This window comes from Sander vitreus, chromosome 4 (assembly GCF_031162955.1).
Source record: "Sander vitreus isolate 19-12246 chromosome 4, sanVit1, whole genome shotgun sequence".
Lineage (NCBI taxonomy): Eukaryota > Metazoa > Chordata > Actinopteri > Perciformes > Percidae > Sander > Sander vitreus.
The window spans coordinates 11,265,956-11,288,797 of NC_135858.1; the positions used below are offsets into that span (position 1 = coordinate 11,265,956).

The following is a 22,842-nucleotide window of genomic DNA, read 5'->3' on the forward strand; positions in this document are numbered from 1 at the left end:
AACAGCTAGACCCTGTCTGACCAACAGTAACTAAATCTGCCTACCAGCACCTTTTCAAGCTCACCTATGTTATATGTTGTTTGTTTAATGCGTACAGAAAACATTTTAAAGGGGGTGTTATGTGCCCGACTATTCCTCGCCAGGCACAGTAAATGAATGGAGTTTCCGCTGCTTATCTGACAAGCAGTTCTGATGGAGTATTACTGGCCCATAACTCTCCGTCAGAAAGCGAATAAGCTCATTACCCAAAATGACAGACTTTTGCTTTAACACCCATTGTTGCCCCATAGATGCCTCGAAACCTGTGTAAACATATCAAAAGGGTGAAATGTTGCTTATGGTTGCATGGTTCACACAGTCGAGGTCAGAGTGAAGACTTAGACACCAACACACATAAGACAGATACATGCAAAACAAAAAGTGTGAGGTCTACCTAATTGAATAGGGGTAGTCCATCCTCTGAGTGCATTAATTCCCAAGTTCAAGAGTTCAGGGCTTAATGTTATAAATCCAGTCAGTTAGTAAAATGTACACTGGAAATGTGAGGCAGGCAGTACGGTATTGTGCATATAGGCCTACTGTACTGACATTATAGACAAAGGGTACAAAATGATGTCTATTTATGTCTATATCTGCTGGAGCTGCTACCCCCGCGACCCAATACCGAATAAGCGGACGAAGATGGATGGATGGCTGGATGTTGCTTATGTGAAAAAGGCACAAGTTCACATCTTACAGATAAACAGGTGTGTGTGTGTGGTGCATATCCACGTGGCTCATATGTCTGTATGTCAGGAGCAGGACAGCTAGTTGGCATGAGGCGTGACAGGACATGATATTGGCTGAGGGGAATACATGTTTGAGGAGTGAGCTCCAGGAATGGACATCTACACCAGTAGGGCATGCTGGTCTATGGGTCATACAACCGTACAAGGGCATAGTAGAGGCAGAGGACCATCATACCAGTCCTGCACATGCACACATATCTATGTGGGCGTGTGCTTGGGAGGAGTGACAGGGTGGTAGTGCCAGCTGGGCAGTTTAAAAATAGTGCAGAGGGGAGCATTGCAACTTCACGGGACTCTAGGAACACATGACCGCCAGTCCGATAGTCATTCACAGCAGATTTCTCTCAGCTTTGTGATGATTGACGAGACAAGAGAGGATGATGATTAAACTGATTTGTCTTAAAGGGCTGTAGCTGAGCTGTCTGTTTTTAATCATGGGAGGCTGGTAGAAGCAAACTGAGTGTGCTGTTAGGGGCAATGTTACAGGTATGTCAGGCTGTTAAAGGTGACACAGGGACGGTAAACTGAGGAGTATTGAGTCTGTGGGGAATCGGGGCGAGCAGACGTGCAGGGACAGTGGGCTGAGTGTAGGGGGTGAAACGTGATGGGGCTCAGACTGGCAGGATTAAAGAGCACTTGACTGACTTCAGAACAGAGGGAAAAGATGAAGAACCGAGGAGGAGGATGCAGCAACAGCTGATCATTAAAGAAGGACCATCACACTATACACCCGCCCCCCACCCCCCCCCCCCCAACACATTTGCTAGTGTGCACACATACAATATACGCAAACATAAACTATGGTAGTGATTTAAATTGGAGGATAATCTCATGCGCAAAGTGGCTCTTTCACCTCACGTAATCTCAGTTTGGATTAAGATGGATTATTGGATTACACAGGCCTCGCAATGGGGGGGACAGACAGACAGAGACAGAAAAAGGTGGAAAACTGAAGCTGGGAAAATATAGGAAGAGTGTATTAAATTTAAATATTGTATTATATTATTATAAAAGCATTTGACAGTGTAATCAAACTTCATGACATCTTTATGAGAAGTCCAAATTGTTTCACTTAACTTGAGGTCAAGTAAAATATCCATGACACAACTATAATGGTGTCGTGACAGCCAATGCAAAAACCAACCACTTTTGACAGTTTAATGTAATGTTAACACATAAAGTTAAATAGTTTCTTTAACTTTGATAATTAGGCCTGCTATGACATATTTATGGCAAGTAATATTATCTTGCTTCATGTCAAGTTGTCATAACACAACATCTCAAACAATGCTAACTTTGCGTTAAAAATGTCATAATGTACCGAATGACACGTAGTCATAACATTCATAAAGACTTGTTCATGTTCATGATATGTGTCAGTGTCATGCCATGGTTATGACAGTGTTATGTCAGTCTTATGCACACCCCATTCAAGTAAAGTGTTACCTATCCTGGATCGGAGAGAAAAAAAACTATCTGGGTTGTTTGCATTTCTTTCAAACCAATCACAATTGTCTTGGGCGGTGCTGTTCCAGATACAGCGATGGTGCTTCTGCAAAATAGTCTCGGTGGAACATTTGCACCCCGCAGAAGAAAACGCCACAGAATACATTAAATTAAGTTAACTGTTCACACTATATAGTAACGTGAGCTATTTAAATTAGCTGGACAAGTGTATTGCCGTGTGTTCATAGCAATCCCCACCAATCAGTCCCAAAACACCCCAGTACTTTGTAAAATAGTAAATGCAGTAAACATATTCTTTTTAAATATTTACAATCAAAAATTAAGTAGGCTTTCATTATTGCACAATTCTAATTTTCTTAAAAACTTTTCAGCGTGTAGCTTGCTAGCTCAAAGGTTGTTTCCTGTAGCGAAGGAATTTTGAGAACGGCAACAAACACACAGAGCGGTTATCTGAGGTTCTGTATATGTACTTCCGCTGATCCAGACTAAAGCCAAGCTAACCGACTGCTGGCTGTAGTCATAAAAGTAGTCTCAGCAAGAAAGTGACATTAAGGAAATTGATCAGCAATGAAGGATGGGACAGAGAGGAGAGGAGAACAGACAGCCATGACAGACTGAGAGCCAAGTTCTAGCATTGGCTCCATAGCATGGACTTGACTAGTGGAGTAGGGGGAGAGATGTGTTCCCATTGAAACACACAGACAGACACAGTGGAGAAGAAATTAGGGCATTCTTTATAGCTGAGTAGGGCAGTTGAGCTGGCAACAGAAGTAGGCTAAATAATCGTCCATTTCATTAAACGGTCTGTTTATTTGGGGGCAAGAGGGGGAACAGGAATGTCCATGTGACTAAAACGTGCTAATACGTTGTTGTCCCACTAACCTTGAAAAGAAACAAATAATGAACTTGTAGCGGGGTCACTTCTCATGTTTCTAGTCTTTTTACTCAATTTTTTTTACTTCATTTTCCAATCTTTCTTTGATTTTGCATCACTTGCACATTCCCCTCTATCTCTTTGATTCTCTTTCGGTAACCCAAAACCTTTCCTCTGTCTCCTCAGCTCCACAGCAGGCCTGGGGTCAGTTTGAAAAGGCCAGCACACACAATCCCTGAGAGCCCTCATGCCTCTGCAGGGACATATGTTGTTCAGGCTCTGTTCATAGATGAAAAGGGGATTCCAGTGGGGGTCACATGCTCCCTGCAGGGCTATAGAGGAGGCCGTCCATTTCATGGATGACAAGCCATACATGGTTTCCTTTGTGTGGGATGCATGTGCAGATTTCTATTGCATTGTGCAGCTCTTCTGTTAAAGGCAACCTGTGCACAACGTGTGCCTTTTCATGTTTGGTTTCACATTTGCAGGTATTTATGTATGTGTGTGTGTGTGTGTGTGTGTGTGTGTGTGTGTGTGTGTGTGTGTGTGTGTGTGTGTGTGTGTGTGTGTGAAAGATAGAGAGAGAGAGAGACAGAGAGAGAAAAGATGAATGAATGTTTGTTCTTGGTCCTCAAGGCTTTTAAGACCGAATGACACGTAGTCATAACATTCATAAAGACTTGTTCATGTTCATGATATGTGTCAGTGTCATGCCATGGTTATGACAGTGTTATGTCAGTCTTATGCACACCCCATTCAAGTAAAGTGTTACCTATCCTGGATCGGAGAGAAAAAAACTATCTGGGTTGTTTGCATTTCTTTCAAACCAATCACAATTGTCTTGGGTGGTGCTGTTCCAGATACAGCGATGGTGCTTCTGCAAAATAGTCTCGGTGGAACATTTGCACCCCGCAGAAGAAAACGCCACAGAATACATTAAATTAAGTTAACTGTTCACACTATATAGTAACGTGAGCTATTTAAATTAGCTGGACAAGTGTATTGCCGTGTGTTCATAGCAATCCCCACCAATCAGTCCCAAAACACCCCCAGTACTTTGTAAAATAGTAAATGCAGTAAACATATTCTTTTTAAATATTTACAATCAAAAAATTAAGTAGGCTTTCATTATTGCACAATTCTAATTTTCTTAAAAACTTTTCAGCGTGTAGCTTGCTAGCTCAAAGGTTGTTTCCTGTAGCAAAGGAATTTTGAGAACGGCAACAAACACACAGAGCGGTTATCTGAGGTTCTGTATATGTACTTCCGCTGATCCAGACTAAAGCCAAGCTAACCGACTGCTGGCTGTAGTCATAAAAGTAGTCTCAGCAAGAAAGTGACATTAAGGAAATTGATCAGCAATGAAGGATGGGACAGAGAGGAGAGGAGAACAGACAGCCATGACAGACTGAGAGCCAAGTTCTAGCATTGGCTCCATAGCATTGACTTGACTAGTGGAGTAGGGGGAGAGATGTGTTCCCATTGAAACACACAGACAGACACAGTGGAGAAGAAATTAGGGCATTCTTTATAGCTGAGTAGGGCAGTTGAGCTGGCAACAGAAGTAGGCTAAATAATCGTCCATTTCATTAAACGGTCTGTTTATTTGGGGGCAAGAGGGGGGAACAGGAATGTCCATGTGACTAAAACGTGCTAATACGTTGTTGTCCCACTAACCTTGAAAAGAAACAAATAATGAACTTGTAGCGGGGTCACTTCTCATGTTTCTAGTCTTTTTACTCAATTTTTTTTACTTCATTTTCCAATCTTTCTTTGATTTTGCATCACTTGCACATTTCCCCTCTATCTCTTTGATTCTCTTTCGGTAACCCAAAACCTTTCCTCTGTCTCCTCAGCTCCACAGCAGGCCTGGGGTCAGTTTGAAAAGGCCAGCACACACAATCCCTGAGAGCCCTCATGCCTCTGCAGGGACATATGTTGTTCAGGCTCTGTTCATAGATGAAAAGGGGATTCCAGTGGGGGTCACATGCTCCCTGCAGGGCTATAGAGGAGGCCGTCCATTTCATGGATGACAAGCCATACATGGTTTCCTTTGTGTGGGATGCATGTGCAGATTTCTATTGCATTGTGCAGCTCTTCTGTTAAAGGCAACCTGTGCACAACGTGTGCCTTTTCATGTTTGGTTTCACATTTGCAGGTATTTATGTATGTGTGTGTGTGTGTGTGTGTGTGTGTGTGTGTGTGTGTGTGTGTGTGTGTGTGTGTGTGTGTGTGTGTGTGAAAGATAGAGAGAGAGAGAGACAGAGAGAGAAAAGATGAATGAATGTTTGTTCTTGGTCCTCAAGGCTTTTAAGTGAAATGCACTAGCAGGCAAAAGTGTTCCATGAGAATAATGTGAATGAAACATTATTATTGAAGTTTTACTTAAATATATATATAAGATATAAAAATAAATTATAATCACTCTCTCTCTCTCACACACACACACACACACACACACACACACACACACACACACACACACACACACACACACACCTCTGCAGGCCGTGGTCCACTTCCACCTCCAGAGTCCTGTGTTGCACAGCTGAGATTGGAAGTGACTTTGGACACTCTGTATTGTTCCATCACAAGACTGGTTTGCTTTGAAGCTGATAACGTCCGTGACTCGTCAGTGGAATGTTTTACGACCTTATGTATGTGTGTGACAATGAGAGAGGGAGAGTAAGAAAAAAAGAGAAGGGAGGATAGAAGAAGATGAAGCTTAGTCAGCCTCTGCCCTTAAGAGCTGAAGTCCCTGAGGAACTGTACATCCGTCTCCATCGCAACCAGAACTGGGAAACCACCTCTCCTGTCCTCAGAGGGGTTTAATCATGCTTCACTGAGGTGAACCAGGCCGGGAACGAATCCTGACATAAATAGACCAACAAGTAAACAGGCTGACAGACACACACACTGACTGATGGACAAAGTTTCTAGTTTCTAGTTCTAGTTTCTGAAGTCTCTTAAGGCTCAGTTAAGACAGGCCATGTGTAAACAAATGGTTTGCAGTGGTTGAAAGATGCAGATAAAACAGGGTTAAAATGAGATCATGTGTAAATGCAGTTAGAGAGAGATGGAGACACAAAGAGAAAAGAGTGAGCGATAGATCACACAAGGCGATGATAATACATTGGGTGTGTGTGTGTGTGTGTGTGTCTGCGTGCATCAGAGGGGTGAGCAGGTTCAACAGGTCCCATGTTGGGAGGCTTGCGAGTGTTCAGGTGCTAGAATCCTATATCGGAGCCAGTGCTGACCATGGATCTATATCAAGAGCCGGCTAGGGTTTCAGCTCCAGGGGGTGATGGAGGATTATTCTGACAAAGACGGGTTCTGGCCAGACTGAAATAACTGATCCAAACTTGCTCTGACTTTCGCACACTAATGAAGAACAGAGGGAGGAGAGGGAAAGACGAAGAGAGATGCACCTCTTGCCCCTGAAATTTCCTTCCTGTCAGGAAGTTAAAAGAAGTGCTGTGAAACAGGAGAGTGTGTCAAGGGAGCATTCTGGGAAGCAGTGGAGAAAAGAGAAATGCCAGCACATCAGAGTCTACAGCGCCGGGCACGGACCTTGCATTCCTGATCCTTGTACACCAAGGCAAACTTTGGGACATTAATGCATAACCCATCAGTTATGGACAGAAATATTTTATGTACAGGGTGATGTGAGCATTGTGGTCTCTTTGACAATGAAAACAGAGAAAAATGGTTGGAGCCATGACGCTTTCCCCAGGGAGGACACTGTAATGAACAGATCGTCCTTAGTGTCTGGGGAGCAGCTATAAGTGAACCTGCAGCTATGCAAAGTAACTGTAACTCTGTAGCTTGTGTTAATTCATCAGCACAAAGCTGTCAAAGCTCAGGCAACAGTTTCTAATTTCAGACCCCTCTCTTACATAGCCTGTGTATGTGTGTGTGCGTGTGCGTGTGCGCGCGTGTGTGTGTGTGTGTGTGTGTGTGTGTGTCTAGATGAATATTATGTGTACGTGTGTGTACTTGTGCATAGGTGTTTTAAAAGGTGTACTCTGTGTATATGAGATCAATGAGGACATGTGGTGTGCTTCTCTTACATAACTGAGAATGATAACAATAAAGTGTATCCAAGTGGAGAGTACACAAAAGGACAGTATCACTTTACTATAGGTTGGGAAGTTAGGAATCTTATACAATATCCTTATAGTACATTATTTCATCAAATACATACTTAAATAATTTATTATCCTTAAGAATGCAGGTACCCTTAAATCATTAGTTGAAAAATTGGGGATTACTTGTTGGATTACAGATGTAATAATATGTTTGTTGAAGATATTTCAAATTTACAGATAGTTATCAGATCAAGTTATATGCAGATCTGGTGTACATAATGGATATTATTTGCATAGAAGAAGCAAGCTCTGCAGTGTTATAGACAAACCGTATCAAAGACATTTTTGTACAGACCAAATTATTTGTCTTTCTAGCCGCCAAGCAACATGCAGTATTTTAGGAATTTTTTTTTTTTTTTTTTTGTCTCTCAGACTCTAAAATTCAGCAAGTTGTAGCTTAAGTGCAGTTTTTTATCTAAATGGGAAACACTTGTTGACAGTCCATTCAGCAATCATACATAACATTTTTGTAAAAAATGTTATGTAAAATTTTTTTTAAGTAAAATGTTATGAAAGGAGCACTCCAGTGATTTAACACATCAAACAGTTTATTTGTGATGGGAAGTCATCTGATAAAAACAGTTGTAGCTTTCTAAAGTCTGAGTCTCGGCTCGGGTTTATAGACGGGTTGCATTGTGTCAATTTTAGGATCCAGTGTTTTTGGAGTTTGACTACATACAGACACTAAAAGTCAGAATATCTTCCCCTTTGCTGCCTATGGGAACTTTGTGGAAGTGCAGTACTAATTTGCTAGATTACTTTTTCAAAATTAAAATAATAGCAAGATTAGATTTCACTTACATATATATACATTAGCCTCTCTTTATTTGGCAGGAAATAATTATCATTGCTACATCAATGTCCCGGGTCTCATTAACAGATAAGACAAATATAATACTTAATTTGGGTGAAGTCGCAGGCAATCACTGGTGCCTGTCTCTTTGACAGTGGTTTAGATTTCCAATGAATATAATGTATACTTTATTAATCCATTACAATGTTTTCACTCTGTTGTTAATACACACATTACACAGAGGCCTGAATTACACACACATGCTCAGTACCTATACATGCACTAATGGAGAGATGTCAGAGTGAGGGGGCTGCCCATGGAAAGGCGCCCCGAGCAGTTGGGGGTTCGGTGCCTTGCTCAAGAGAACCTTGGCAGTGCCCAGGAGGTGAACTGGCACCTCTCCAGCTACCAGTCCACCACCATACTTTTGAACCAGCAACCCTCCGGTTCCAAACTCCCTACTGACTGAGCTACTGCACCATGTATTAAAAGCGTTCTAATAATGTGGCTCTACAGAGGTAAACATAAATGTTAGATTCACATATTAAACTTATTTGAGCAATATTCCTTTTAGTTTGATGGCATTTTAAAAACTTTTCAACATTAAATTTAACAAGATCTGGCAGTCAAGAAGAAGTGGGAGTAGAGTGAAGTGTGTTCCCAGGTGGAATGGGAGTTAGTATGTCATGGCCCCTCCATCCTATTTATACATTGCATTACACAGGACTGTAGTGTGGAAGCACAGGATGGCCCGAGACAATGTCATGACACATCTTTGTTCTGTGAATTCAGTTAACATTTTCTTGTTCTCTTAATGGTGTCATTTGTAATAATAATGTAGCTGATTGTTCTTTCAGAAAGCCAATGTGATTAAGGACAACTATATACAGATAAACAGAGGTTAGCCGAGGGCATCTGCTTCATGCAGGTTTGAAAACACTTTCATAGCAAATAAGTTTAGCTCTGCTATCATTCAAGGCAAGAGTTGTGGTTCTAATAAAACCTTTGATTGGTCTGCCATCTAGTGGTTCCACGAAGTGCTGCATTTAAGTTCCAGATGGACCATAGCCAATGAGTCAAAGAAATACACTTAGAAGTAGAGAAAGTGTAGAAACTGAAACCAGAGTAAACAACACAGATCATTAGATTGCGGGGGGGTTGATATGAAATAATGAGTAAAACTGTGATTACTGCGACACGGGATGAGTCTATGGTTAAAATGATAGCCTATACTTTGTATAATTTAACTCTGATAGCCCTCCTACAAAAGCTAATCTAAAGATAAACAGATAAAAAATAAGTTAATTGGATGTTCTTGGAGTGAGGGTATTTTTTCACTGTCAGTGGATCAATTTTATGCTAGATAATTCAGTCGGTTGGTTTTGTGTCCAAACAATTAAGCTAAATGTTGTTTCCCATTAACCCTTTAACAAAGTTAACTGCTAAATGAAAAAAAGACACTACCATTGTCAAATAACAATGCACTATTGCTTATCTTTTGTTTTTGTAGATATTTAGAGTATTCACATTTGCCAACAGATTTAATTCATTTCAGATTTCATTTCGATGCTGGCTTGAATACAGATTGATGACAGTGCTTAGAGTTTGTTAAATAGGACAATGTTAAAGCCATTAAGGCTTTCTATCAGAGGCATCTCTATCTCGCACTCTTTATCTCTCTTTCATATATATATGTGTGTGTATATATATATATATATATATATATATATATATATATATATATATATATATATATATATATGAGAGAGAGAGAGAGAGAGAGAGAGAGAGAGAGAGAGAGAGAGAGAGAGACTTCCTTTTGGGTTTCTGAGTTTGGGGGTGGGAGGGGCACTTATATTATATATAGATTAACAATTGCATGTTTAGAGGCTGATATTAGTTTTTCACTTGCCCTATGGAGAGTCCTTCTGAGCTGTCAGCAATAAATAATAATAAAATAATAAATAAATAAACTAAAGAAATTATTAAAAGCAATCTAAATTAGGCATAAATTAGTGAATTCTGTTTTAATTATGAAAAGCAGGTTGGAAAATACCATGGCTTTCTAACTTCGAGGTAACCTATAGGACTCTGCTCGGGTCTATTTCTGTCCCTCTCTGTTTTAGTACCAAAACATTGCCAAGTGGGTCTCTTCAGCACAGCAGAGGGGATAATTTGCTAACTTCGGTGACCCGTGTGGGAAATTTAATGAAATGAACTTAAACAACAACATATTAAACAAATAAAAATGTGTTGGCTACTGTTGGCTGCATTACGGCAATCAGGCCATAACCTTTCAATTTGTAACTAGGCTACCTCTGTCTTGTGTCCTCTGAAGTTTGTGCTTCATTCATGGTTCCTATCCGTTATATAAAAGTCGCTTCCTCTGTCGTACTTCTCCTTTAAGCGCCGAAAAAACCCGGCCATGACGTCAGCAGTAAAACCTGCTCTGGCTGGGTGTCTGTCTGAAAGTGAAGTGTGTTTGGCGTGCTAGCTAGGTGTCGGAGTTTTTCCCCGTGTTGTTTGTCTTTTGTTTAGTGTTATTGTCGGTTTTTTTTAACTCCACTCGTCAGCTTTTGCGTTACTTATTTAGAAACCCAGTACTGTAGCAGATTTATGGGATGTTTTAGAAAGGTTCCCGAAGTGCTCTTTGAGGTACCGGTGGACGGCGGACACCACCGGAGATGGATAAGCTAACCGATAGCTGAGTTGTTAGCCGAGAATCACAGCTCAAGAATAGGCTTAAACTAGCATGCTAACAGCTAGCTAATTTAGCTTTGCTAACCTGTAACGTCAGAACTACTGCCGGTTATTTATCGGGCCTGGCTGCTTCCCCGTGAATAGTTCGTCAGAGGCCAGCTAACCCAGGAAGAAGACCCGGTCTACATTTAAAGGAAAAAGACATAAGTGTTGTTGAGAGGTGGCTGTTGTTCGTCTCTCAGCCCATACCAAGCATGCTGTCCAACGCACAGAACCAGCCACTGTTTCCCAACCCGGCGGGGCAGCAGAACCCGGGCGGGCAGCAGAATACTACGGGCCAGTTCCTTCCCTTCCACGCAAGACCCTCCTTACAGATCAAGAAGAATGCCATTACAGATGACTACAAGGTAACCAGCCAGGTGCTGGGGCTGGGCATCAATGGCAAGGTGCTTGAAATCTTCCAGAAGAAGACTGGAGACAAGTATGCGCTGAAGGTAGGTTATATTTAGGAAATAAACTGTTCAGAAAGCAAGAACGTTAAGTCAGTGTAGACCTGATGCATAGCCATGAGATCAGGATAGCCTATTTTCAAGTAGAGAACTTCTACTTGAAGTTTTGTGGGCAACTGTGGGTTTAGTCCAAACTATCTCAACTCAGGCTACACTCCTTTTGAGGATCACACAATATTAATAAAATAAAAAGATCTGAAAATCTAATTTGACTAATCGATAAGTGGATGGACTGAAAAGTAATCATTAGCAGTTTAATATATGAATATGCCCCCCAAAAGTCATTGTTTTAGGTTCTTTAATGTGAATATTTGTCAGTTTTCCTAGTCTTCTAATATAGTAAATTGAATACCTTTTGGGTTGCTGGTCGCACAAAACGAGCAAACTGAAGACATTACCTGCAGCTCTTGGAAAATGTGATTGGCATTTTCTGACGTTTTTTATAGACTGATTAACGGAGTAAATAATTATTTGCAGATAAAGAGTTTCTTTGTGATAATGTATTGCCCTGTGAGTGTCATGATAGTATGGGTCTACTACACACACCTTTTTAGTTTCTATCATCACTGGCCATGGTTACTTTACCAAAAAAATCAACCAGATGTTTGCTGATCAGTTATTAGCAGGTGATTTAAACACCTGAAATAGGATAAAGGGGTTTGTCATATTTGAAGTTTAGACAAAGATACTTGATTATTTTATATGCACCAATGTATTCATTTATGACAGAAATGCCCCCATCTCAGCTGTGATGTGTTTGGATTTTAATGATTCAGATTCTGCGTATCGATTCCTGTTCTTAAAGGTGCACTATGAGTTCCTGCATGGTTTCAGCACGATTTAATTTTTGTCTCAAATCGTAGGCATCTCTCCTTGATCCGCTAGCTTCCTGCCCCCTGAATACACTGTGAAAAAGCCCGGTCTCGGGAGACAACACAGGGGTCGTAAACGTCAAACAAACACTAGGGGCACAGGCTGTGCACCAAAATACAACAAACCACATTCCAGCCAATCACCGAAAAGATGGTTGGGGGAGGGGGTGGAGGTTAGTGACAGTTAGTCAGTTAGTCATGATAGTTACGGAAACATGGGGGGAGGGGTGAGCCTATTTCTCAGTATGGCTATGTTTAGAAGTGTTGTCCGGCGACTTTCGCACGCAGAAGTTTGAGTGAAGATAATTACCTCTTCTGAAGAGTCCATGTTTTTTTTAAATCCTCCATGTCCTCCTTGGCTACAAGCAACTGTGTGGAGTGGGGATGGTGCGCAATCACCTAAGGCTTGCATCATGTGGATGCAACAACAGCGTTGTTGTCATTACCTAGATTTCCTCATGGGGGAGACAGAACCACTAGAGTTTGATTTTTTTTTTTTTTTTTTTTGAGGGGCGGGGTGAAACCAGATCACATCCTTAATTCTGCTAAAACCTGTAAATGAATTTCATACAGTTTAATTTGGTTGCTGTTATTAAATAATATGACTCAATACAAATCGGTTCATTCTTTTTTCATTCACTGTACTGTAACCCCCCAAAATCACACAGGGTCCAACATACGTTGGGTCCTATACAATCAGCCAGTTGCTCGAAAAACATCAACATTTCATATAATAACAGACGCTGCTTCACGAGCGATGTCATACGTCTGCTCTTATCTCTGAGATTGAAATTTTTCCACTGTGCCCTTGTCTCTCAGCACGCTGCACAGAGACAGACACAGGCAGGCTTGTTTACTTTATTCGTGAAATGGCAGTCAATATAAACAACGTACGAGTTAAAACTAGGGTTGGGTACCGAAACCCCGGTGCCAATATGGCACTGATTCCTAAACGACCGTTATCTACCAGATCTAGCTAGTAGCTGGCTTAAACACGGTTAAAAAGCTGACGGCTAATCGGTCCAACGTGTGGCTAAATTTTACCGGAAAGGATTCCAGCACCTGGACATACAACAGTCTGCATCTAAAGACACAGAGTAGCCTAGCTGCACCATGACCACTGTCGGAGTTGTTAAAGAAACAACAGCGACGGGACTTGAGGTGCGTTCAATTGCAACTCGTAAGCTCATGGTGCATTCAAAGTTATTGTAAAATACCTTTCTGCCATCTAGTGTTTCTTCTTTTTGTTTAACAGCAATTGACTGGTGAAAGAAGTTTTTATTAAGTTATTGTTACAACATTTTAAATAAATCATTTACATTTGACCTTATTTGGCCTTAGCAATAAACAAGTTGCTATTTAATGTCACAGACTGTGTTTTTTTGGTTAGGGCACCGTTAGGCACCAGCACCGTTTTTAAAAGTATTGTTTTAGTACCGGTAATGGAAAAAAACCAAACGATACCCAACTCTAGTTAAAATGCAAAAGAACATTTACTGCGTCTTGGAAAAAAACATACCACTGGGTTGAGAATGATGATTGTTAATGTGTGTGTGTAGCGAGTTTATGCGAGTGAGAGACAGCGGCTGCACTGACAACAGTGTTTTTTTTTACGGGTACCTGGTTCTTGGCATTTTGAAATTGGTTCCTATAGAACCAGGTTTTCCCAACCATAGATGTGCTGCCCCTTATCACATGCGTCAAAGTATTGTGAAGTGTTATGGGATGTTGACACTGTTTCGCAACCTGCTCAATTGTAATTGTTTTGCGTGTCATCCGCCACTTAGTGTGATAAGATAACACTGATAAGGAAATATTGGTTGTTAGTTTTAGCCCTCTGTACTACTGATTTAAATTTAGATACTTGAATGTGTCCTGTAAATTAGAAAAAGCTTAGAGCGGGTTGTAAAGTGACATTACAGTGTCAGGAATTGCAACTAGAAATCCCTTTCTGTATCGGTCAATGATTGATAAAGGACAAACGTCATAACAGCTATCCACACACCGGTGACCGAAACACGACCCAGTGAAGCCACTTATTGCTGTAAGCCAATTCAGTTATTTCTATATTATTATAGAAGGGATCATAGTGTCAAGTTTGTTAAAATAGGCACTGCACAAAATCTTCCCCAAGTGAATCACAACCTGGGAACATCCCGTGAGGTGGTTCCAACTGAAATCCAGCCTAAATAACCGTCTCACCACTTGTTGCACTCGAGCGTGTCTATTAAACATGAACACACACGCTCAAATGCAAACCTGTTTGATGTTGTGATGTCTTTTATATCGGTAAGCCATGTATAATTGGTATTAAACATAAAGTCAACATTACATTTAGTCTATATCAAGTAAGCCAGTGAGCCATCACTACAACAAAATGATAGTGGTGTTATCTCTTGCTGCTTACTTACTGTAAATTATGAATGTATTTTAAAGTGACATGACTAATTCCCCGTTCAGAGTGACCACATCACATGATCAAACCCGAGTCAGGAGCCTATCTGAATGGGTCAACACAGGGCATGACCCTCCTCTCAACCTAGATTGGATGTGGGTTTGACGCTGCCTGGCTATGGTGATAATTGAAGAATACCAAAATGTAAACGTAATTTTACTGACTCGCTGACAAGAGAGAGGGGGCGAGAGAGAAAAAAGGATTCATAGAATGGAGAGTGTGCACTTGCGGGCGATCAAGTGAGAGAGTATGCATATGGCCATAAGGAGGCTCAATTTAACTTTTATCAAAATTAATATTCAATGCATTTCAATGTAGTTGTCTAGTTTATCAAATGTCAAACTACACTGCAGACTTCAGTGTCTGCTAACAGTGACAACCAGAGTCACAGCTGACTCACATGAATTGGTCCAATGCAGGTTGAATATGTCCGTAGTAGAATATTGCTTACATTGTTGTATTAGGCATTTTCACTCCATTTGAAATTGCAGATTTTTTTTGTTGTTGGATATATTATTATGTAAGAACTTTTATTAAATGTAGCCTATTCCTTAAAATGAAACGTTGGGTGATGTAATTATTTGATGGTAGAAACATCTTTATTTTTAATTATTACAGTACACTCTTAATATTTACAATTATTAAATCCCAAAATTGAATTAAAACGCATGTACAGAGTTTCAATGGCATGATTTCCTCAATCGGGTCGCTGCTTGGTAAACTGTGATACTGATCACAAAGGCACTGTGAGTTCAGGGATACTTGTAAGAAGAGGAAGTTGCATTAATTTAACTTGTATTTTTGAGTGGTTTTAATACTTGATCTGCATTCTCTCATTTTTGTAAATGCCAGAATTGCTAGCGAGGCTGCTTACCATCATGTTTTGTTGCCAGCCATCGCTATTGCCTCACAGAATAAAAAAAAGGTGACTCAATGTGGGGAAAATGTCATGATGTATCATAGCTACAGGAGGATATTGGAAGAAAAAAAAGTTTCAAAAAGTCTAACAGTGTTTGTTATATTGCAAAACCTTTTAACATTGAAGCCCATGCTTCAGACTTAGTCCTCTTAGAGCGCTGATAAATGTCCTGAGCGCTGTCATCTCCTCCTTCCGCCATGATTCCAACTTCAAGAAACGCACGTTATAGGCTACGCAGTGCGCCTGCACGGTAATTGTTATTGTCAACATTTTTATCGCGGATTACACACTCACACTCTCTCTCTCTCTAAAGGCCACTAGTGATGTGATTGTAAAATACTATTCTTCCTTGAACACCCTCCAATTACTCTTATAGCTCCTAAAACTTGTTGCACTTCGGCGGTGACATGTAATACGCTATAGCTTCATTGATATCTTCTCATGCTGGTGTAAGACAGCTGTAACAAAACTGTAGACTGTAAAAAAAAAAAAATAGATTGATGCCTCCACTTAATGACATAATGTCCTTGTTGGTCCCCTCACTGACGTCAGCTGAGTCAGCCCCATCTTATCTACTGTATTCATTAGGTTTGCAGTAGATGCCAGGACCAGGAACCCGCCAGCCTGGCCCAAGGTGACATCACCTCGTAAAACTTACCTGTCTCTGTCTCGCTTAAGTTTTGTGCTGACCGTGCAGCTGAATAATTTGTAACTCAGCCACAGTCTCTCTCTCCCACAGACGCTCACAGAGAAATGCAGATTCTTGTAAGTACTAAAAATAGATATTTGAATTGTAATGCATTATGCATATTATAACCTGTCGCAGAGAATCAATGCCTTTTGACTTTGTTGCTTTTGTCAGAGACAAAGCTATGTGCCCTTCTGTGTTGATTGGTCTGCGTTCTGGCACACTCTCAAAGGGTGTAAGGCATCTGCAGGTATTGCCTTACAGTGACTACATTTATATGCACACAAGAAACCAGGGGTCTCATGTATAAACGAAAAGGTTGCATATGCTGGTTTTGGGTTTTTAGCTGAGCTAGACCTGAGAATATCTGGTTAATACAGATCAGAGATGCTGTTTTGCTCTCATTGTACTCTTTGAAGTTAGCTGGGAGTGATGTAATGTAGCGTTTTATGTGGCGTAAGCACTGCGCTGGACTCCGTTTAAAAAGAATAGCCTTTTAAATGCTACTTTTGTAGGGATGTGCAAAAAAATCGATTTTGAATTGAGATTCAAGTTCTACCGATTCAAAATCGATTCCTAGAATTCCATAAATTGATTCATATTTTTATTTATTTTTTCGTTTTGACACTATTGTCCTGAAATGACATTACCTCACTATTCCCATAGATTCCGCTGCGTCGAATTCACACTGACGCCTGGGCACTCTTGTCATAATCAGAAGAAGGAGTGCAGCAGAAGTAGTTTAGTCGGCGCATACAATGGCAAACCTCACAGAATTATTCAACCTGCTCCATCCTCATTGAAGGCGAGAGTTTGGACACATTTCGGCTTTTATAACCTCGAGGGGCAGACGGAAATTAATAGGAATCATGCTATATGCAGGCTTTGCAAAGCGAAAGTTAAATAATTAGATATTTAGTTGAATATTAAGTATTTTGGAAACACCACAAACTTGAGAACTCGCATGGTACGGCATCACCCAGAGATTAACAATAAAGACGTGGAGGAACAACAACCTAAAGTACCGTGCCAGTCAACCAACGCACTCTTTCAATGCTCTAAACTCCCACCGTTGCGTCAAAGAGAGTGTTCTCAACTGCTGGAGACATCGTAACTGCACAGCGGAGCATGCTCACTCCAAAACACGTAGACCAGCTTCTGTTTCTGCAAAATGTACAGATTCCAGCCAGTGGTGGACTATGAACTGGTTACACACACACACACACACACACACACACACACAGTATACACCTAAATGTGTATCCATTATGTGATTCTGACACATCACAAACGTTCTGTTGAATGGACTGTAGTTGCCGCAGTTCTAAAAAGAAAGGACCTAATTTTAAGAAGTTCAATGTGCCCAGTCAAGTTCACATTTCAACAGTCAACCTGGTAGCTAAAATACTCCTTAAACCACATTTAGCAGTATTCTTTGTTTGATCTGAGTACAGCACTTTAAAGCTAAATGTGAAAGCTCTTTTTATATAAGTTTTATACTTGAATTAAATGTATTTGAAAGCTGGCCAAAGCTTGGCACTTTTGCAGTTTTTAGTTGCAGAAGTTTTTATTTTTGTATGAAGACATATAAAGTAATATCAAATAGGGTTGGGCGGTAATACGGTATACCACAGGGTCTAAAAATAGCAACGGTATCAGTTTCAGTACCGTCATTAAAAAAAAATGCAATGCACTTATATAGGAGACAAGGATTAAATTAATGGAGAGGATGCTGGCTGTGCTGGGCGCGGCGGATCCCTCATTCCTCTTCGCCCACATTTTCCTGCGGCAGCTTCCAGCACCCGTGCGCACCGCACTGGCCTGCTCCCCCCTCTCTTCCTCCAGAGACTATCGGGCGCTGGCTGTGGAGGCAGACAGGATTTTCCTCGCCAAACGGCAGCAGTTTGTCCACGCGCTGCTGCCCCCCCAGCACACTTCTGCCCCGCTTGCACTCCGCAAAATATAAATTATGTAATTATGTGTGGTTGTCATCACGTGACAGTGTGGAGGAGAAAGTAGTTTTTTGTAAGTTATGTTGTTATTGTTTCAGTATTAGTTTTTGGTAATCAGTTTCTGAACGGTGCACAAGCCAACAGTTTGGTGACGCTGTCTGAGCCTTACGTCATCATTTTTAATTAGTCACGGTAATACCGTATACCGCGGTGAAATAGGGAGGAGGCTTGACGGTATCAAAATTTGGATACCGCCCAACCCTAATATCAAACTACATTTCATTTGTTGTGTTTTTCTTTTAAATTGTATGTCTACTGCAATCACATGGGAAAAGTAACTACATTTACATACTGTGAATCGTTTTTTTGAATCGAGAATCGTTTATGAATCGAAAATCGATATTGAATTGTGAGCCTAAAAATCGGAATCGAATCGTGAGATTTTCTGAATCGTACACCCCTACTACTTTGCTTGTAAGAAAATAACCGTAACAGGAAAACCAGCTTTAAAAGCAACATTTTTCTTTTTAAATAAAAGAACCAACTGCTGGGTTAAAGCAGTCAAATGTGTGTCGTTAAGGTGATGGAATCCTCAACACAATGACTAAAGGTTTTTGCTACATTTTGAGTCGTTGAAGTTGCTCTTCCTGAAATTTGGAGAGATGTGGAAGTCACTGTGGTGAGGTAAAAACACCTGTCAAGGGTTGGCTAAGAAAAGAGGAACTGGTAACATTGGCCTGTTCAAATTGAAGCTTATTCTTGTTTTATAGGGTTTGGATTTCTAAAATTTCCTCTTGGACTACTGTAGAACAGAAAAATCCCGACTTTCTTTCTATTGACACCCACCATCCACACATCATAAGTCCTTCTGAATCTAGCATGGACACTATCAGCATGTTTAATTAAAGATTAACACAGAGAGGAAGAGCCAGGCCCATGCTTCAATCATGAGATGGTGAGAAAAAGGAAGGAAAAGGAGGGAGGGAGGGAGAGAGGAAGGAAGAGGTTCTCTGGTGGCCGTTTTCTGTTATTTCTCTACTCCTTCTGTCTAACTGTACACTAATAAGAGTGGCATCTCTAAGATGTCTTGTTGCTAATTGGAAGAGTACCTACTCATTATTTCACTATACCACTGATACTGCTTAATTCATTTATAATCATTTTTCCCTGTTGTGGAAAATTATATTTTGCCTCCGTAATGTGGTCTTTTTGACTTATCGCTGCTATTCTCGTAATTACACTCAGATGTTCAGTTAGAAAATGTTCTTAAATCAGTATTTTATTACATAATGCCCTTAACTCATTTCAAGCTGGTGGGGGTGATATATTTTTCTGCTTGCCAAGGTATAAAAGTTGACAATATTGGCAATAATAGTGGCAGTTCATATCTTACAAATGCTGTCCTTGCGTTTCACTATTAAGGAAAGTGTGTGTGTGTGTGTGTGTGTGTGTGTGAATTATAGAGGAATGTGTATTTTATTTTTAGGGGGAGTGGATGGTTTATGTGGTCAGTAGTTACAGCCCTACAGACTAAGAGGCCAAACAAGCCTGTTTATTGACTATAACTTAAAAGACATGTATTTTTTCCCTTGTCCAGTAGAGCACTTATCGGTAGTACATACGCGACTGGTATAAAACAGTGAAGGATCTGTATTGTTTGACGTTGTTATGGCAAAGCTATGACGGATCACTTAATGCAATAAGATCTTATTTCTCCCATCAGATGTTTGTGAAAATATTTGTTTGACATTTGTCCCAAACAGATTAGCTGAAGTAAAAGCTCCTTTGGTAAACCTTTTATCTTGGTGGTGTAAGCTCCTTTGACATAATATGATTTACAGGATTTATATCGTCAGTGAATGACTGCAGTATCCGCCAACCCCCACGCATTGACCTTGTCTTTCTCTGTTGCCTCCCTTTCTGTTGGGGGAAGTGTATTTGAAAGGATGTGGTATTGTAGCTGTGATAGATGGACTCAGAACTCGTTAACCAATTCTATCTGTGATACAGAGTAATTTCCAAGCTGATGCAGCACTCTGTCATACTGAAACAGCACTTATTTATGAATGGTTGTGGATACTTCCTTAATGGGCTCTCAAGAGACATAACTTTCTTTTCATATATGTAATGGATGCTGGACTCATTCTCCACCAACTTTTCTTTGTGTATATTTTGTTCTGCTTCGGTCTTATGATCAGTAGCACATTGTCAGTAAAGTCATGTACCAATGTGTCAACTATGTCACTTCACATACATTCATTTTTTTTTTCAATTCTTTTTGTGACTGATCTCATGTCCTAAAAAGGAAGTAAAGTGGTTGAATGGTGTTAACGGTAAAGGGAAGTGAATGTTTCTCTTTTCCAGAGTTCGTTCATTCAATGTGCTACACGTGTTCTCTGTTGCTCTTGTATGAATATTAGCCAAAAGATGAAAAAACACTAATTTGAAGCCAAATTTGGTTTTGGTGCATAGAAGAGCAAGCAAGTCCTCACTTTTCAGAAGCTATAACCAGCAAAATGTTGATGTTTATCAATCAAAATTTTAATAAATTGACAATTCGGGCCCCTGCACCAACGTCAGTTGGCGAAGGCCCTTTTATTATTATTAATCCTCTGGGCCTTTATGGTTCTGCTATTGAGCAAATGCTGTCTGTTGTGGGTATCATAGCAATGTTATCCGGTTTTCCTTGTTGAATGACGAATAGATTACCACCGCCTGCTGGTATGGAGTTATTTCCTCTCACGCAGGCGCAGAATGTACGTGGTACTTGGCCGTCGGCTGTAGTCCCTGCGGTGTGTTCCAGTGCTAATTGTTGGCCAAGACAAGGGCCGACGTGAGGCGACGCCACAGCCAGTCGTCGTTGCCACTAGTTCCTGGTTGTCGGTTTGGTGTGTCAGCACCTTAGACGTGCACACGCATCCGAACCGGTGAAAATTGTTAAAGAGCTCAAGAGCGCCCCCTTTCCATTCAGCCTCGGCAGTGTGTGTCACCTAGATGTATGAAATTTGGTAGGCATAGGTATCATGGCAAGACTTACAAAACGCCTGTTGGAGCCATACCCTAAACCCAACCGGAAGTCTGCCATTTTTAATTGAACATGCATTTTTAACCATCTGCTGGCGTTGTACTTTAACAAACTTCTCCTACAGATTTAAGGTGATTGTGCTGACCAATTTTAAAGTCAATCTAAAGACCTTGCCAAAGCTACATTTCGACGCTTTTACTGTGATGTCCAACTGTGTGGGTGTGGTGTGGCGTTGAATTTTCGTGTTTCGCCATGAAACAGGAAGCTGTTGTAGCTTGACTTTACATTGTCCAGTCTGCCTGAAACTTTACATGCTGGATAAAAGTCCCGGCCTGGAGACATCTACATGCCCATATTCAGTCATGGTCATAGCGCCACCTGATGGCAACAGGAAGTCAGCCTTATGTGGCAAACATCATCTGATTTACATACAATTTTCATGGTGTGGTCTACACATGATATACAGCAACATATAATTAGTGTCTGTTCTCTAGCACCACATAGTGGACAGAGGAACTGTTACAGGCAACCGGCATCCCGCCAGTACCCCCGACAAGCTGGGAGGGGCGATGGCCCCTTCATCACTGCTTGCAGCTTAAATTTAACCCTTGTGCCGGAGGACAAAACAAGGGTTAATACAGCACGTTAGTGCTGGTCAGCTTAAACTGTGTTTAAATGTGCTCTACAAATAAACTTTACTTACTTACTTTACAAGAGACAGGGTTTAGAGAGCAATTCTCAACAAAGTAAACGGAAGTACATATTGTCATTGATTCATTTCAGTCAGTGTTTCCTCTAGAATTTTGACCATCAAAAAGTACGGGCTTATCTGCTAATGTAAGCTACCGACCGTTACCTTAAAACCATCCGTACCGTAGGGTGATTTAACGTCACCGCTCATTTTGCACACAGTTTAACAACAAAACGCTGAGTGAACATTACTAGCTACGTTTTTCATGTTGGTTTTGAGCGGTATGCACCCCCACTAACCTGGAAAACGTTTTTTAAAACGGTAACGTTACTACAGCGTGTCGGAGGAATACACACAGTCTCCTGCAGTGGCGAGTCAAAGGCCGCAGCGTTCGCTAACGTTAGCTTCTTGTCTCATCTGGGGTCCGATAAACTAAAATTCATCAAATTCAGTGTCCACACTGCTATTTTCCAATATACTGTAGCTGTCATATTTCACGGGACCCGCGTGAGTGCGGAGTTCATGTCGCAGCTTTCGTCGCAGTTTGTCATTTTGTCTAAGATTGAGTGACAAGTGTACTCACCCTGTTTATTTGGTTGCCATGACTTTCGCGAGTGATGATGTCCTGTCACTGTTCCAGTTGCTCACCCTAAAGGGCAGAGAGAGCGGATGACAGTTCGCTTGAGTTCAGCAGAGCAGACAGCTCTGCAGAGTCGTATAATTACGACTTTATGACTTTTCATAAACAGCTGAAGAAGCACCGGTGCGCCGCTGCTACATGTACATAGCGAAAACCCTGTTATGCATCTGCCCTATTTCTGATACCGTGGTGGCAGAAATGTTGCCGTGTCTGATCGCCAGTTGCATCGGGTTGCATTTTTTTCAAAGTTGAATCTGTCTCAAGCCTGCAGGTTTTTTCGGCACCCCCCGGCGGCACTCACCGCCGCAGCCTAAATGCACT

The 22,842-nt window shown here is 41.0% G+C and overlaps 1 protein-coding gene across 1 annotated transcript in view; it reads left to right on the plus strand.

The window, feature by feature from the left end:
- Positions 1-10,517: 10,517 nt before the first annotated feature.
- mapkapk2a (MAPK activated protein kinase 2a) overlaps positions 10,518-22,842 on the plus strand; it is a 41,847-nt gene continuing 29,522 nt past the window's right edge. The window contains exon 1 of the mRNA XM_078248207.1: positions 10,518-11,264. Within this exon, the coding sequence (XP_078104333.1) occupies positions 11,025-11,264 (240 nt within the window). The 5' untranslated portion in view covers positions 10,518-11,024. The remainder of the gene's footprint in view (positions 11,265-22,842) is intronic.